At 33.4% G+C, this 19536-nt stretch overlaps 1 protein-coding gene across 1 annotated transcript in view; it reads left to right on the forward strand.

Moving 5' to 3' along the window:
• Window positions 1–19536, forward strand: part of PREX2 (phosphatidylinositol-3,4,5-trisphosphate dependent Rac exchange factor 2) — a 388457-nt gene that overhangs the window by 271567 nt on the left and 97354 nt on the right. The window contains exons 33-35 of the mRNA XM_074278839.1: window positions 6537–6639; window positions 9015–9158; window positions 17968–18082. Coding sequence (XP_074134940.1) covers window positions 6537–6639; window positions 9015–9158; window positions 17968–18082 — 362 coding nt within the window. The remainder of the gene's footprint in view (window positions 1–6536; window positions 6640–9014; window positions 9159–17967; window positions 18083–19536) is intronic.

Consider the following 19536-nt stretch of genomic DNA (forward strand, 5'->3'; position numbering starts at 1 on the left):
CTTTCATTGTATAGATAAAGAAAAAGAAATTCAGAAAGGTCAAATGATTTTCTTAGGATGTCACAATAAGTAGTTTGTGATTTAAAAGCTTTCTTTCTGACTCCAGATCTCATATTGCTTCTGTTACTCCATATATCTCAGTTTAAGTCAGAGAGTGAAACTTTTTTGTTAAGTACTTACATTGGGTCAAGTACTTGGGATACAAAATGAAAAATAGTAAAATTCTTTTTTTGGAGGGGAATGCTAGAAAAATTTATTTTTAATTCTTGCAAGAATGGGTGCTTAGATTAGTAGACCCACCTTTGAAACTTCAAAGGCAGCATTTTATTTTCTATCCTGAAGCATAAGTCCTTCCCCTGATTCCTCCTTAATTGGATGTTTTATTTATTAGTTTAATCATTTCTTAGTTTTAATTTTATTAATCTCTTCTTTAAAATTTCAGCATTTCTAAATTGGTACTTAGTTGGAGATTTTTAATTTTTCTAGTTCTAGTTTTTTTAAGTTGCATGCCTAATTCATTGATCTCCTCTTTCACTTTTTTTTTTTTTTTTTTTTTTTTTTTTTTTTTTTTTTTTTTTTTTTTTTTTTTAAATTATGTAGCTATTTAGAGAGAGAAAATTTCCCTAAAAACTGCTTTGGCTGCATCCCATAGGTTTTAGCATGTTTTTTCGTTATTACCATTTTCTTGGATGAACTCATGGATTGTTTCTGTGATCTGTTATTTGACCCACTCATTCTTTAGAATTATTTAATTTCCAATTGGCTTTTAATCTATCTTTCCCTACCCTTTTATTGAAAATAATTTTATTGCATTGTGGTACAAAAAGGAAGCATTTATTATTTCTGCCTTTCCGCATTTGATTGTGACACTTTCATGGTGTTAACACACTCAGTTTTTGTGTAGGTGCCATGAACTGAAGAGAAAAAGGTGTATTTCTGTTTCTACTTAATTCCTCCATAGGTCTATCATATTTAGAATTCTATTAGCCTTCTCAGTTTCTTTCTTGTTTATTTTGTCTGATTCTAAGAGGGAAATGTTGAAGTCCCTCACAAGTATAGTTTTGCTGTCTATTTCTTCTTATAAGTGGCTCAAAATTTTTCTCTAGGAATTTGGCTGCTCTACCATTTGGTGTACACATGTTTAGTATTGTTACTACTTCATTATTTTTTTTTTTTTTTATTTTTGTATTCATTTTTCCAAATTACCCCCCCTCCCTCTATTCCCTCCCCCCGATGACAGGCAATCCCATACATTTTACATGTGTTACAATATAGTCTAGGTACAATACATGTGTGTGAATATCATTTTCTTGCTGCACAATAAACATTAGAATCCGAAGGTACATGCAACCTGGGCAGACAGATATTAGTGCTAACAATTTACATTCACTTCCCAGTGTTTCTTCTCTGGGTGTAGCTACCTCTGTCCATCATTGATCAACTGGAAGTGAGTTGGATCTTCTTTATGTTGAAGATTTCCACTTCCATCAGAATACATCCTCATACAGTATTGTTGTTGAAGTGTACAGTGATCTTCTGGTTCTGCTCATTTCACTCAGCATCAGTTGATTTAAGTCTCTCCAGGCCTCTCTGTATTCCTCCTGCTGGTCATTTCTTACAGAGCAATAATATTCCATAACCTTCATATACCACAATTTACCCAACCATTCTCCAACTGATGGACATCCATTCATCTTCCAGTTTCTAGCTACAACAAAAAGAGCTGCCACAAACATTTTGGCACATATATGACTCTTTCCGCTCTTTAGTATTTCTTTGGGATATAATCCCAGTAGTAGCGCTGCTGGGTCAAAGGGTATGCACAGTTTGATAACTTTTTGGGCATAATTCCAGATTGCTCTCCAGAATGGCTGGATTCTTTCGCAACTCCACCAGCAATGTATAAGTGTCCCAATTTCCCCACATCCCCTCCAACATTTATCATTATTTGTTCCTGTCATCTTAGCCAATCTGACAGGTGTACTACTTCATTATTTATGTTAACCTTTATCAAGATGTACTTTCTTTCCTTATCTCTTTTAATAATATCTATTTTTACTTTTGCTTTATCTGAGATCAGAATGGCTATCCCTGCCTTTTTTTTTTTTTTAACTTTAGCTGAAGCACTGTTCCAGCCTTTTCCCTTTACTCTCTCTGTGTCTGTCTTTGACAAATGTATTTCTTGTAAACAACATATTATAGAAATCTGTTTTTTAATCTACTTTGCTATTAGTTTCCTTTTTATAGGAGAGTTCATCCCATTCACATTCACAGTTATGATTATCAACTCTGTATATCCCTCCATCCTATTATCTTCACTGTGTATACTTTTCTTTACTTTTGATCTCTCCATACTGCCCTTAATCATGTTCTTTTTTTTTTTTTTTAAATTAAAGCTTTTAATTTACAAAACATATGCATGGGTACTTTTTCCAACATTGACCCTTGCAAAACCTTTTGTTCCAAATTTTCCCCTCCTTCTCCCCACCCCCTTCCCTGGCTGGCAGATAGTCCAATACATGCTAAATATGTTAAAATACAAAAAAAGAGAGAAACTGAGAAAGAAAACAAAATGCAAACAAATAACAGAGAGAGTCAGAATACTATGTTGTGTTCCACACTCTCTTCCCATGGTTCTCTCTCTGGTATAGGTGGTTCTCTTCATCACTTAACAAGTGAAACTGGTTAGAATCATCTCATTGTTGAAGAGAGCCACGTCCATCAGAAGTGATCGTCATATAGTCTTGTTCTTGTCATGTATAATGATCTCCTTGTTCTGCTCATTTCACTTAGCATCAGTTCATGTAAGTCTCTCCAGGCCTCTCTGAAATCATCCTACTGGTCGTTTCTTACAGAACAATAATATTCCACAGCATTCATATACCATAATTTATTTAGCCATTCTCTAATTGATGGGCGTCACTTAGTTTCCAGTTTCTTGCCACTACAAAGAGGGCTGCCACAAACATTTTTGCACATGTGGATCCCCTTCCATCCTTTAAGATCTATTTTGGGATATAATTCACTGCTGGATCAAAAGGTATGCACACTTTGATAACTTTTTAAGCTTAGTTCCAAACTGCTGTCCAGAATGGTTGGATCCATTCACAGTTCCATCAACAATGTATCAGTGTTCCAGTTTTCCCATATTCTCTCCAACATTATTGTTTCCTGTCATCTTAACCAATCTGACAGTTATGTAGTGGTATCTCAGAGTTGTTTTAATTTGCATTTCTCTGATCAATAGTGCTTAATCATTTTAACCCACTCTACCCACTATCCTATCTCCTATCATGTCTCTACCCTTTTCTGTTAGTAGGAGTTTTTTATCTACCCCATCAACTATTTTATCTCCTGTTACCCCCCCCTCCTTCTCTTTGTAGTATTTTAACCCTTTCCACCTACTGCCTTATCTTCTATCACCCTTTAACTTTCTCTTACCTTTCTCCATAATGTTTCTGTCTCCCCTTCTATTGCTTTTCCTTTTTCTTTCCTCTTTCTCCTCCTACTTCTTTATAGGGTTACATAAATTTCTATACCCAACTGAATGATTAAATTATTTCCTCTTAGAGCTAAAACCAATGAGATCAAGCTTCAGAAAATGCTCATCCCCATCCCTTCTTTCCCTTGAGTATAATATATCTTTTGCACCTCTTTATGTGAGCTTATTGTTCCATTATACCTACCCTTTCCTCTTTTTCCAAAACAGACCTTTTCCCACCACTTAATGTCTTTTTCTTTGATGTCAAAGAATGACATCTCATCAGAGTCTTATCATAACCACATCCTCAAACCCTCTGTCTGTCCTCCCTCTGTCTGTCCAAGTGACAGATACAGTTCTCAAGAGTTATAGATGTTGTTTTCCTATCTAGAGATGTAAACAGTTTACTCTTTAATGAATATATATTTTCTCCCTGTTTACCTTTCTATAATCCTCTTGAGTCCTGTGTTTGTAGATTAAATTTTCGGTTTCTTCTGGATTTTTCAATAGAAATGATTGAAAGTCTTTTGCTTCATAAAAGATCCATTGTCTCCCTTGAAAGATGATGCTGAGTCTCACTGAGTAGTTAATTCTTACTTGTAACTCCAGGTCCTTTGATTTCCTGAATATAGTATTCTGATCCTTTATTGTAGAAGCTGCCAGATCTTGGGTGATCCTGACTGCTGCTCCTTGAAATTTGAATTGTTTTTCTCTGGAAGCTTGCAGTATTTTTGTTTTTTACTTGAGATTGTAGTTTTTTCACAAGAATATTTCTTGGGTTTTTTTCTTATGGAAACTCTTCCTGAAGATGATTGATGGATTCTTTCGATGAGCATTCCCCACTCTGTTTCTAGAATATTGGGGCAATTTTCCTTAATGATCTCTTGAAGAATGCTATCCAAGCTCCTTTTTCAGTCATGGCCTTCAAGTAGAACAATGATTTTTAATTTGTCTCTTCTGTATTTATTTTTCAGTGAGCTAATTCACATTTTCTTCCATTTTTTCCCCATTCTTTTTAGTTTGTTTGATTGATTCCTGCTGTTTCATAGAGTCATTTGTTTCCATTTGCCCTGTTCTAATATTTTATATGTGATTTTTATATCTTTTTCTACTTTTTAAGTTGTTTTCTTCAAACAATTTTTCCTTCCTTTTTTCAAGCATTTGAGTCTCTCATGCATATCTCTCATTTCTTTTTTCTTTTTTTTTTTTTCTTCTACCTCCCTTATTTGCCTTTTAAAGTCTTTTATGAGCACTTACAAAAAAGTCTCTTTGGGCTTGAGACCAATTTATATCACTCTTTGAGATTTCTCCTGTGGACATTTTGTCCTATTCTGAGGTCTGTCCTGTCACCATAGTAGCTTTCTATTGTTAAGATTCTTTTATGTTTCTTTTTCATTTTCTTTCCTTTTCTTTTGGTATTTCATCTTTTCTTACTTTTATGGTTCAGTTCCACTCTTGGGATAAAAAAGGGGCATTGTCCAAGCTTCCTATGTAGCTCTGAACCTTGGCTTTGAGTGTCCCCTTGTGTTTGTGTGGGGTAGCTTTGCCTGCTCTCTGCTGAAACAGCCTGGTTTCCCAGAGTTGGCTTCTGACTTCAGAAGCCGAGTTAGGATTTGCTCCTCTACTTGGCTAGGACTCAGTGTCTTAGTTGCTGATTTGCTATGATTGAGACCCTCTCACTGGCTTTCACAGAGTTTATCTGAGCTAGCCTGATCATCCTTTTCACCTTAGTGTGACTGACCTTTCTTGAAATCCAATCTATCTTGAGTTGGAGAGTGATTTCATTCCATCAGACTTGGTTCAGAAGCTTGGTTTCTTGTGTTTTTTGAGGGAAACTGGGAGAGCTTGAACAGTTTCCTAGCTTTATTCTTAACATCTTGGCTCCATCCCCAGAAATTATTCATTAAATTTTTTATAAATAAATTTCATTAGATAACAGATTTGATCAAAAATATGGTTTGTTAAATCATTAATGTAACAAGATTTTGTTATTCAGTCATGTCCTGTTCTTCATGTCCCCATTAGATTGTTAGAGGGTTGTTGGTTTTGTTTTTTGTTTGTTTGTTTTTGGTCAAAAATACTGGAGTGTTTTCATTTCCTTCTCCAACTCGTTTTGTAGAAAAGCAACTGAAACAAAGAGGGCTAAATGACTTGTCCATGGTCATGTTGAGGTTCAAAAAGAGACCCCAAAAGTTTGAAGTCATAGCCTGGTGTCATGACATATCTCAAAAGAATTTGCAGGCTTGATCCCATCTCTAAGTCAAGGGGCAAAGTTTATTATGATTGTAATGCCCATTCAAGTGGGCTAAATTTCAAAAGGATTTAAGAACCAGGAGCAAGAAGATATATTTATGGGAAAAGACAGAGATCTGGTTCTTCCCATCACTGATATGCTAATTTTATAGCCTAGATGTAGAACTGAAGAGAAGTCTGGCATGTACTTCACCATTTGTCTCAACAGATTTTATCTGGCATTATTGTTGTTATTGACCAACAGATTTTTATCTGGCAGTCAGCAAAGTTTCTAGAACTTTACAATAGTATTTGAAAGCTAGAGGATCATTAAGAAACAGATTGTTATGACAGTAGTACTCCTAAGGGTCTGGGATCCTTAGGGTTACTGATATATTTCCCCTAGAAGCTGTACCCTATCAGTCATGACAATAAGTAAGAATCTGAAGTTGGATTTGAACTCAGGTATTCTTGAGTCCAGGTCCAGCATTCTACCCACTATACCATTTAGCTTCTCCTTTTATAAGATAGTTATTTGCAAACAAAAATTAACTCCCTATGATTAAAAAGATTGAAAATAATCTTTAACAAAATATGATAAAAGTAAATTGGCTAGAAGAGAGAATAAAATTTTGTATTAGTAGAGAAAGATTCACTTTCTTGTAACTTTTACAAGGTCATTTTATCGCCCTTCAGTCCATTAATGATGATGTGTTTGTTTAGATTTTTTTTTTTTTTTTTTTTTGGCAACTGATAGTTATATTTTGTTGGCGGACAGGAAAAAATGTAAAAAAAAGTCTTTATTTTTGTTTTGCTTGTTTAGACTGATGAACAAGCCATGCTAGAAGATACACTGGTTGCATTATTTGATTTGGAAAAAGTTTCCTTTTATTTCAGACCAGCGGAACAGGAACCACTAGTTGCAAGTAAGTAATTATATTTTGGAAGATATATTATATTCCTATTCCTATTCAATAACATCATGCATTTTCAATAGGAATGTGCTACTTAAATAGTTTAAATAGATTTTATATGAATTTCTAAAACTGTAGAGTGAGGTCATTTAAAAATTATCAGATTAAAACTTATATGGATTTGGCTTATTAAATTGCATCTGTAATTTAAAATCCTTTTAATTCATGAGTTTAACCTCTGACCCTTTCAGATCAAAAAACATTTGAGTCTTATTAGACTAGTTTATTAAAGTAAAATATTAGAATAGTTAGCAAATATATAGCAATATAATTTCATTGAGTTTTACCTCTTCATAATCTTCTGAGAGAAGTATGTTAATTATTGAGGTTCCTTATTTCTCATGTGTTTTATCATGTCTTTTAGCAACATTCTCAGGTGCATTTTACATGAGAAAGAGTAGAGGATTTAAATGTGCTTGCTATTCTCATTTTTGCATTGTTTATATAGGAATAGAAGTAAAAAATTATTTATGGATTTAGATTCTTACACTGAGTTTGTATTTAGCAATGTCATCTCATTGTGACATAATCATGAAGATTCATAGTTGAAATGTTTTAATTGAATAATAGCTATGTATGTTGTGAGATATGTAGATAGAAAATAAAGAGCAGCAAAGAAGGAATCAAAAAAACTAAGTTTGAATCACAGTTCCAACAGTAACTCAGTGTTAGAATGGGCAGATTTCTTATCTCCTTAGGACCTCTGCTACTTCCTGTATGGAACAAGTACTTTGGATTAGATTATGTCAAAGTCCTATTATAGCTCGGAAATGCTACTATTCTATAAATAGAATAAACAGAGAACACCCCAGAGATTGTAAAAATAATTGTTCTTGTTCTGATGAAGAATAGTCACTTATAGGGGCAGCTAGGTGGCCCAGTGGATAGAGCACCAGCCCTGAATTCAGGAGGACCTGAGTTCAAATCTGGTCTCAGACACTTAACACTTCCTAGCTGTGTGACCCTGGGCAAGTCACTTAACCCCAGCCTCAGGGGAAAAAAAGAAACAAACAAAAAAAGAATAGTCACTTATCAAAGAAACTCCTTAGTCCCTTCTTTTGTTCTTTTTGGCCTGTCAAATCAGAAGTAGGGTTAGTGGGAGGAAAATCAGGGCAAACATAATAAGAATGGGAGCTAGCATTTATGGAGTGCTTTAATGCTCACAAACAACTTATTTGATCCCTCAACTCTGAAAGGTAGGTGATATCCCATTTTACAGATGAAAAAAACTGAGACAAAAGTGGTAAGTGAATTGCCATTGGTCATATGGTAAATAATTTTCTGAGGGAGGATTTGAACTGAGATCTTACTTCACCATGGTACATACTTAATAGTGGAATATGACAATTCTTATTGATTCATAACACCATTAATTTTTTTCAGGATTCTAATACAATAGAGACCTGGACTTAGAATCAGCCAGGCACAATATAAGTCTGCCTCACATGTTTATTGGCTCTGTGACTAAGCAAACCATTAAAAATGAGGATAATATTAGCACCTAGCTCACAGGGCTCAATGTAAAACAATTTGCTAACTCTGTATTTAAGTCAAATAGTAAGCATGTTCAACTTTTCCTTCCCTCTCTTTCTTTCCCTCCTTCTTATCCCTCCCTCCCTCTTAGGTTTTCCCTCCCTCCCTCCCTTCCTTCCTTCTCCCTCTCCCTTTTTTGGTACATTGGAAATTACTTTGTATGGACTTTTTGTTTCTGAAAAGAGGAAGGGTTATGAATTCTCTGTGAATTATTCCTATTTAAATTTGTGATTTTTTTGGGGGGGTAATTCAATGTTTGATTTATATTTTTCACAACTTAATGTGGTATTTTTCAGTGACTACCAGGAAAAACCTTAAGGAAGTGCATGTTTAACATGATGCTATGGGAATTATTAAAGTAAAAACCTAGATATGTTTCATAATGGGAGCTGTATGCCCAGTTTCTTGAACACTACTTGCAAAGTGAACCCCAAGGAATCATTCCAACTAAAATATGAAAGAGACAGCTGTGCTGGGAAATTTTGAATCTGAACCACTGTGAATCTAAACTTCTTATTTAGTTGAGTGAGACATCTGGTATGTCAAATGTAAGGAAGCTTCCTAAAAGAGAATTTTATATACTGTGGAACAGTAAATTTGTTGTCTTTGCTAATGAGAATCTGATTTAGTCCTCCTTCACTGAATGACAATGCAAGTACACACCATCTCAGCCATATATAATTAAGAAGTTTAACATGTTGGTTTCAAGAAATTTCTGGTATTTTTTAAAAGTTAAAGAAAATGATGGTCTGCAGAGCCTCATCTAAATAATGTAACATTAAATATATTTTCAGATGTGCCTCTTACATATCAAGCAGAAGGAAGTCGGCAAGCTTTGAGAGTTTATTTCTACATTGATAGCTATCACTTTGAACAACTTCCTCAAAGATTGAAAAATGGAGGAGGATTTAAAGTCCATCCAGTTCTTTTCGCACAAGGTAGATATTTCTTTTTCTTCTTTCAAATATGCCAAAAATAAGTAATTTTAGGTGTTTATATCAGTGATATTTAATGACATTTATTTCTCAGGCTTATATTTTTATTTCTTATTATTATTAGGTATTTACATTTTAGACTTTTCATAAAATAGTATTCCTTGTTTTGAGTTCATTTAATGAAATGTAAAGAATTTGGAGCAACGAGGTGGCTCATTGGATAGAGTGTTGTGCCTGAAGTCAGAAAGACTTGGGTTCAAAGCATCTAAGCTTACTATCAGTGTGAACCTGGGCAAGTCATTTAATCTCTTTGGTTCAGTTTCCTGATCTGTAAAATGAGTTGGAGAAGAAAATGGGAAAATCACTCTAATATCTTTGCCAAGAAAACCCCAAATACAATCAAAGAGAATAAAACAAGACTGAAAAATTACTGAGCAATCACAGCAAAAAAATTTAGAGAGAATCAAGGAGATAGTATCACATAGTTAAAGGACTGTAGAAGTCATGAAGTAAGTGGCATTCCTTATTCTATACTAAAAATTGGCATTTATATAGCACTATAATGTTTGCCAAAAATTGAAAAACCTTATCTCTTCTGAGCCTTATAACATCCCTGTGTGGTACTGTAAGTACTACAAGTATTACTATTCCCATTTTAGGCCTAGGCAAAATAGCTAAATTCATATATTGATTCGAACATTTACTATCTTTGTGACCTTGGGTCAATCATTTAATCTCTCTCTGCCTCCCCATTGTAAAATCGGGATAATAATAGCACTTACCTACAAGGGTTGTTTGAAAATCAAATGGAATATTTGTAGAATACTTGGCAAATCTTAAGTCAAGGTTTATAACAAATACTAGTACTGTCAATTGTTCTTACTCATGTATTTGACAGTATCAGGCAACATTTCAGTGAGGGTCTTTCTGACTTCAAGTTCAGCATTTTCCCACTGTATCCCATGGAATTTAGTTCAGACTTATAAGAGATGGGGACACTCCTTTTCTTGAACCTCCTTTCCACAAGAGATTTGTTCAAAGGAAATGGTTTTAAGGTGAAGCAAGGGATATTATGATTGTTGTTGTTCATTCAAGTCCAATTCTTTGTGACCCCATTTAAGGTTTTCTTGGCAAAGATACTGAAGTGATTTGTGATTTCCTTCTGTAATTTATTTGACAGATGGGGAAACTGAGGCAAACAGGGTTAAGTGATTTGACCAGGGTCACACAGTTAGTAAGTGTCTGAGGTCAGATATTGAATCCAGGTCTTCCTGACTCCAGGCACAGTGCTCTATTCACTGTATTGCCAAGCTACAGCTGTGAGAGTGCAATAAAGTCTGTAGAATGTTTTTTTTTTCTATTTGAGCTTTCTATTTCTAATTGATTCTAATTAACACCACTGCTTTAGATAAAAATCAAACTCAAATAGAAAAAGACACTAAACTGTTATCATCCAGTGGATTGCATATTGACTTAGTTTTTACATGTCTTATTTTGTTATTATTTATTTAGTTAAGTTAACATTTTAATCTAGTCAGATTAAACACTCCTTGGGAGTGTTGCAGGCCATTTGAAGCCTGTAGAACTCATTTTTAATACCTTTGCTCTAGAGAATGTATATAACTTTTCTCATGTTTAATTATTTGTATTTGTATTTGACTCTGTGACCAAATTTGGAAATTTTTGGCGAAGATAATGGAATAATTTATTTCAGATCATAGTCCTCCATATTATGTACTTAAAAATAATTATGTGTACCTATAAAGACTCTTTAGCAATAATTAGTTTTAAAAGAGGAGTAAAAATCATCCAGAGAATATTGATGAGTATGATCATAATTTTGACAAGAATAACTGACTTGCATGTAGCATATAAAGTTTACAAATAATTCTGCAAACTTTTTTTCCCTCATTTGATCTTCCTACCTACTGTGTTAGATATGAAATGGGAACCATTTCTCCATTTGACAGATGAAGAAATTGAGACTCCGAGAGAGATTAACTGATTTATACATAATCATCCCAGTTGTAGGAAGCAGAAGTAGAATTTGACACTGATCTCTTTTCCCCAGACTTGATCACTTTCTCTTCTCCCTATACCTCAACACAACAAAAGAGATGGATAAAAGTTTTCAAAGCATGTGATTTTTAAGGGGAGAATTTAAGCTAATTTCATATAAGTCATTGTGGAGAGTTTTGAAAATAATAGTACAGAAACTAGATTGTGATTTAATTGCTAAAGAGAACTGGAAGGTGAGGAATTTTCCACCAGTTTAAATTGTCTTTTCCTAATACTGAAGGTCTCAAGGAATTGCCTGAACTCTAAGTTGTGACTTGCCCAGGATCCCAAAGAGAGTATATAGCAGAAAGATTTCTCTGCCTCCAACTTTGCCTTTCTATCTCCACAATACTATATTGCTTCTCTACAAGTAATATGTGCCAAAACAAATAGAAGGCATAGCAGAGAAAATTTATAATAGTGGAAACATTTTACTCTCTTTTCCTTTAAAATGATTCTTCTCGTCATCTATGGCACTAAATCACTATCCTTATTGACTATGTGTGAGGTCTTATTGAAAACAGAACAATTTTACAATACAGACAATTTAAAAGGAAAGTATATCAAGGCAATTCCTTACTTTTTATATGGTAACAATTATTTGCTTAAATATGATTCTACAAAGCAACTATATTCATTTTTTTGAAATTTTATGTAAGTAAATTGAATTCAGAAAAATGGAAAAAAATCATAATAGCACACTTTATAGTACTTTAGTTTGATTAGAACATTTCAGCAGCTGAAATCCTATAGAGGTTTAAAAAAATGTGAAACAGTTGGTCTTCTTAATGATCTGTAAAAACAAAGGTTGTTTATTTAAATAAAGGTACAAACTGTTTTCCGACCTTCACAAAATGCACAGGAATCATTAGTTTTCCTTAGTATTCATTAGCTGGATCTAGAGGCAGAAAATTCAGATAGTAGCCTGAGTAGAGATTAGCATCTGGTAATTGAAAAAGGTAAGAAATGGAGAAAGATTTCCAAATGGAGACTGTTCCTAGGATACAGGTTTATATTAAGAGTTTTTAGTTTTAAATGTTAGTGCTATGTTTCTTCCCTGGATCAACAAAAAGAAATGGATTTGAGTAAAGACAAAAGGAGACTTCTATGAATTCATTTTCAATATCACCCCCTGATATGTTCTCAAATACTAGGGATTTTTATTAAAGTAAAAAATAAACTGTTTTTATTTTCCTGGTTTATTTCACTAAGCATTTATTAAATACCTACTATGTATCAAACACTGTGTCAATACTACTTGGTAACATTTAAAAAACTGTGATAAATCACAGGCAGCAACACCAGAGGGATCCTTCCCAAATGGATACTATCACTTAATTAAAAATTTAGTTAGTATATAACATAAAGTTACCAGAAAACAAAGAAAATCAAGAATCTAAGTTGTAAGATGCAGGGTTAAGGAATATGCAATTACGAAGGGACAGAGAAAGCAATTGGTCCAGAAAAGGGAGGAAGGGTAGAACAGAAATCCAATTAAGTTATTCTCATCCATTCCCATTCCCACTCACCTCTGACTACTCCTCACCCTTTAATGTAATTCATACTGCCCTTGGTTTGAGTCCCTAATGTGTATTTACTTACAGTTATTCCCTTGCTTGCTAATCAAGACATCACCTCTCTGATAACATTGGTCCTCATAGAGAATGAAGGACAAACATCAGTTCTCAAGATTAGTATTGAATCATTGAGACAGCCAGCCTTAAGCAGCTTTTAGAAAGCAGCATTTACTAAGTTAGAACATTAAAAATAGTTGATACAAAACTTCCCCTTATCCAAAGAGATTAAAAATAAAACACGTATTCTCCCTCAAACACATAGAATTTCAGAAAAATGAACTCAAGCACAGAAAGGGCATAGAATTTATTCATAGTTTCTAGTCAGTGCAAGTTCTTCTGTCCCTTTCATGGAATTCTTGAGAAGTTCCCTTAAGCATGGTGAATTTGCATCCATCTAGCCATCTGTCCTTGGCACCTGATGCAAAAACTGCAGATTTCTGGTTCCCAGTAAGATACAATTTCCTCCAGACTCTTAGAAATCCTGTCATTGTGACTAAAGAAAGTCCATAACCAATTAGAACAGTTAACTTGTCTAGCATTTTATTTAATCAAATGTCTTTCAGAGACTTCCCATTTAAACTAAGGTCTTGATTAATTGAATGAAATGTTCCCATCTGATTAAGGTATCAGACTAAAATAAAGTCAAAGTTACCATATTTTTAGCAGGTGATTCTGGTGCTGAAACAGGATTTTGGTTTATATATTTGGCTAGGCAGGAACAAAATCAAAGACTATAGATGATCATCAGGTAAATTGTTACTGGACATTTTTTTTTTAAAGGCAGAGTAAGGCAGTTGAAATTAGATATTAAGAGTCTGCTAACTTTTCCTTTTCTTTAAAATTTAGGTCTTAACTACTTTAACTAACTTAGATCTTAACTACTTAACTAATTTAGGTCTTAACTACTCTCACTTAGGTAGCAAAAGTGAAATATGTTTTATCTTGCAAAATTATGCAATAGATTCTGGACCAGTCTTAAAACCAATTCAGAATAATTAGGAAGAGAGGGATTTCTTTACCATGATTGTAAAACAAAGCAACTAATTAAGTCTCCACTGGCTTGGTGCTTATGACTCTATAATCAAAAGAGGCATTGCAGTAGTAAACTGGGGTAGACTTAGGAGAAATTAATATATCTGGTTTTCATAATATACCATATTAAAAATAAGTATTTATATAATACATATAAGTATTTAGTATTATAGACAGCTTGTAACTGGAAGTTTGAAATTTGGAATTTTGTTTAAGTCATAGAAGAACTCAGTTGTCTAAATTATTGATTTATTTGAAGTATTATAGATGCTGTAATACTGAGAGTTAATTCTATCCCTTGTCCCTTGAACCATCCTTAACTTACTAGTTCTCTCTCTCTCTCTCTCTCTCTCTCTCTCTCTCTCTCTCTCTCTCTCTCTCTCTCTTTCTCTCTCTCTCTCTCTCTCTGTAGGTTTTTTCTTCATAAGGCATTCTCTTAAATTATCAAGTCCTGAAGTCCTTCTTTTTAATCTCCTCTTCATATTTTGTTTAATCCTTCCTTGCAGATTGTAAGCATTAGGGAGGTCTCTTTGTGCAAATGTCCCTCACTGATGCTGTTTGGCAACTTAAAGTCTTAAAGAATTGCCTATAACCCTGAAAGACTTAAGTTACTTGCTCATTTTGTCAGAGAAAGGACTTGGGCCTACAGCTTCCTAATTTTTTGTATTATGCCTTTTTTTTCTTGTATCTACTGGGAAAAGAACTTTGCTCTGGGATTTCACATCCATTTATGTCTATTTTATTTTGCTGTGACTTCATGTAAATCACTGAATAGTGTTGTCTCTTAGAGTCCTTTTTTTCAAAAGGCTTGGGTTAAACCTTTGAAGTGACTTCCATCTAAAACAAACAAAAAAAAAAAACAAAATCTTAGAATCCTTAATCTCATATGTGGTAGCCCAATAAGCCCAATTCAGAAAATTAAAATTCTTCTATATTTCCCCAAAATATTAAAATAATGTCCATCAAGTTCCTTTCATTTTGGATTAAAAGATTTAAAGCAATAACAAACATCAAAAATAAACTCATCTGGCTTAACCTCCCACTTTTTTAGATATTAGGAATCTGCGAATCCTATAGGAAAGCTATCTTACCTATTTACAGATATCAAATAAAAGAGAAGATTCAATTCCATACCTTTAAAGCTAGGTTGTATTCAATAAATGGTTTTTGAATGAATATATAAATCAAGAAGAAGGGTATAATATAGAGCAGTGGTCCTCAAACTTTTAAAATAGGGGGCTAGTTCACTGTCCCTCAGACTGTTGGAGGGCTGGACTATAGTAAAGACAAAAACTCACACTCTGTCTCCGCCTCTCATCCCATTTGCCATAACCCCGCAGGCCGCATAAACATCCTCAGCGGGCCATAGTTTGAGAACCCCTGGTACTATAGAGCAGTATTAAATTTCTGATTCCTAATTTCTCTATTGCATTGCTGGTTCATTTTAGGATTAAGTTTTTGCAATATTCGCAGCTTCTAAATGTTTCCTAAACATGTGTTTGAATATAGCGTCATCACTAATGGGATATCTTTATGGGATATCTTCTTGTGTCTACCATATGTGACAATTTCTGTTTAAAAACTCATCATTTATCTTTATCCACAATGTCTGGGAGTGCTTCTGCCTGACAACTTGAGATACTTACCATATTGGCAGCAGTGATTAGAACACATACTTAATGGAGAAAGCATAAAAGGCCCCCTATTTGAGGCAAGATTTTGAGGTTTTTAAGATCCTTTTGCCTAAGCTGTATTGATTTCTTGCCTATTTTGACTCCTTAGGCTGTCCTGATATATGACTTAAATATTTATTGTTTTTTGATTGCTGCCTAATTTTATCCTATTGTTCCATCTGGATTTCTAGCTTTTCTTTCAGTATGTAGTCCGTATTCTTAACTTGCTACTACTTGTCATTTCAAGTTAATAATCTGGTTCCCTGGGTCTTACCTTATGTCTTTGTTGAATCAACCATGGCTTCTATATGCTTTTTCATCCTTTAAAAACTATCTTATGAAAAAATGCTATTAAAATGCTACTATATTGCTAGGAAGAAAAGAATTCAGCCAATCCATTAGCATTAGTTAAGTGTTTACTAAGTTTTAAGTAATCACTGAGGATAGAAAGAAAAGCAAAAGATAGTCCCCTACCTTCTAAGGGTTCCCAACTTAATAGGTGAGAAAACATGCAAACAAATGTATACAAACAATCTAAAGCAGAAAAATAGAAAATAACATATGAAAGGCACTAGAATTAAGAGGGGTTGGGAAAGGCTTTTTGCAGAACATGGTATTTTAGCTAGGACTTGAAGGCTATTTCAGTAGTCTGTGTATCAAAAAAGAAAAGGAGTATTCTGGAGATGACAAAGATGAAATTGATAGGAAGGAAGGAAGAAGAAATGAAGGAAAGAAAAAATATTAAGATATTACTATGAACAAAATACTGTGATAAAAATTGGAGAAAACAAAAAGAAAAACAAAACAACTGCTTTCAATAAAGCATTCTTTAATTCATTAAGTCATTCTTAATGATGATTTTTAACAAATAGGAGATTTTAGCTACTATTCAGAAAAAAGTCAGTAGATTTTAGGGTACAGTGACAAAGCTTAAAAACTACCCTATAGCTAAAGAATTGATTAAATCAGTTAGGAATTTAAAGGATCATTTTTACATTTCATAAAGTGATTTACATTAAAGATCATTTATGTTACTTACAATATATTTGAAGAGTATCATGTGTGAATATATATGTTTAATAAGATGCCACTAGGTGGCAGAGTGATTAGAGGTCTGGTCCTGAATCAAGAAGGGTCTTTCTAAGTTCATTTTGGCCTTGGACACTGGGTGACCCTGGTCAAATCAATCAGTTCTCTTTGTATCAGTTTCCTTACCTTTAAAATGAACTGGAAAAGGAAATGGCAAACTCCAGTATTTTTTTTCCAAGAGAACCCCACAAGAGGTCACAAATTACTGAACAACAAATAATATCTTTAATAAAGATTATATATTATATAGGGTGCTCCAAAGGTCTTCAGTTTTAAGCTATTAAAACTGTATAATTAAGCTATTATATATAAGTATCATGCAAATATTTACATATATATAATTTATGCATATATAAATATATATACTTTGCCTACTTAAGTTGTTAAAGCTTAAAACTTCACTAAAACCTTTGGAATAGCATACACACACACTCAGATATTATCCATCTATATATGCACATTTTTGACATACATGTAAAAAAGGTATATCTAGTTTTAGGGGATACATAGACTTTTTCTTAGCAACTACCTCAATTACATATTTGAGTTTGATGATTTGGATTTGCTTCTTATCTAAACTTGTTTAGAGGACCATAGATTTAAAGGTGAAATAGATACTGGAGACAATTTACTCCATTCAACACCTCATTTTTCAGGTAAGGATACTCATACTTGGACACTTTAAATGACTTACTCCCCAGTTGTAAAGTAACCTAGAGGGAAACCAACTTTGAGAGAATTTGATAGAAGTGATGATTCAATAAATGAGGCAGAAAGAGCTATCAGGTGAATAGAAATTAAATTAAGAGAAACTAATGTCACAAAAAAGCTGAGTACAATATATCTAGGAGAAAAAGATCACCAATAGATCAGCTCCCTAGGCTATATTTGAGTCTTATTTTATAATATACTTTAAAATAAAAGTTTTAATTATGGGAAAAGTCTAGAATTCTCAAATTCTGTATGCTCATGAAATAGTAAATGGGATAATCATTGAGTAGTTAAAAGTTAACATTAAATTTCATTTTAATGATTTATGAACTGTTAATAATGCATATTTTGGACTCCACATATATTTACTCTCATGCTATAATTGAATCTCTACTACATATAATTGGAAAAAAAAATTGAGAGAGATTACACTATGGGGGCACCTAGATGGCACAATGGAAAGAGAGCACTGGCTCTCATATAAGGAAGACTTGAGTTCAAATCCAACTTTAGACATTTAACACTTATTAGCTGTGTGACCTCAGACAAGTCTCTTAGTCTCAATTGCTTCACATCTCTCCCACCCCAAAAGAAAGATTGCAGTATGAAAAAATGAATAACAATGTGTTTTCTAAAAAAATAACAACCCCCAACATTTCTTCTTTCACACAGCACTGGAAAGCATGGAAGGATATTATTACAGAGACAGTGTTTCTGTGGAAGAATTTCAAGCACAGATTAATGCCGCTTCATTGGAAAAAGTTAAACAGTATAACCAGAAGCTTAGGTGAGTATTAGTCTACTTATTAAATATTATCATATTTGATCTCAAAAATTTTTTTATTATTTAGAATTAAGATATCATTTTTCATATGGCTTGTTGGTAGACAAACCATTCATCGTAGAAAGTTTTATAGAGTAATACAACCATTAGAAAAAAAATCTGTACTTTAAAAAAAATGCATAGTAGTTTATACTTATAAGATCACAAAATTTATAACATAGATAACTTAATAATTTATATAGGGTAAATTTATATATTTCAATATATAATATGTAAATATTTGTGATATAGTTTAAGAGATAATTATTATATCCCTCAATTTATATTGAATTAAATATTAATGCCTATTGCTTAAAATTTCTAAAATATGATAATGAATAAGCAAACACATTAGGAAGCAGAGTTGATAGAGTATTATCCTCTGTAACAGATTTTTCCCCACTCTGAAAGAAGGCAAATTTTCTCAGAGGGTTATATTGAATAAGCAACAACACTTGAGCAGACTCAACTCTTCATCAAGAAATTATACTCTATAACAGTGTTAAACTCCCAGTGCATAAGCATTTGTGGCTTACAAAACTCCCAGTTACTGGGTTCAGATTACAGTGTAATTGAGAAATTAAAAAAAAAATAAAAATGTAGTACAACATGAATTATGTCAACTTGTAGTTTTCTAAATTAATATGTAGCTTGCAGGAATCTGTTTCTAATTGAACTTGACACTAGTACTCCGTATTCTGAGACATCCAGAAAGTACACCAACTGGGCCATAAAACATACAAAATGTACCTTGGAGGATACAACTGAGATTCTTCTATCTTGGCTGCTTTCACCAGATGGATGATACATCAGGAGGAATGTGACTGACAAATGCCTAATAAAAATAATGATAGTGGTGATAATGATGATGATGATGATAATGATAATGATAATAAGGATTTACATAGCTCTTTTAGGTATGCAAAATAGCTTACAAACATTATTTTTTTATTTGATCCTTACAGCAGTCCTGGAAGGGATAGGCTATTATTATCCCCATTTTACAGATAAGAATACTGAGGCAGGGACAGCTAATTGCTATAGTGGATAGAGCACTACTCTTGAAGTCAGGAGGATCAGATTTTAAATCTGGCCTCAGACACTTAACACTGCCTAGCTGTGTGACCCTAATTGCCTCAGCAAAAAAAAAAAAAAATACTGAGACAGACAGAAGTTTAAGTGACTTGCTCAGGATCATACTGCAAGTGTCTGAAGCAAGAATTGTACTCAGGTCTTCCAGAGCTATATCCAGTTATCTTCCCTATAAGAATATGTGTGTGTGTGTGTGTGTGTATATATATATATATATATATTTTTTTTTTTTTTTTTTTTCCCCTGAGACAATTGGGGTTAAGTGACTTGCCCAGGGTCACACAGTCACACACTTAGGAAGTGTTAACTGTGAAACCAGATTTGAA

This window comes from Sminthopsis crassicaudata, chromosome 1 (genome assembly GCF_048593235.1).
Source record: "Sminthopsis crassicaudata isolate SCR6 chromosome 1, ASM4859323v1, whole genome shotgun sequence".
NCBI classification, from domain to species: domain Eukaryota; kingdom Metazoa; phylum Chordata; class Mammalia; order Dasyuromorphia; family Dasyuridae; genus Sminthopsis; species Sminthopsis crassicaudata.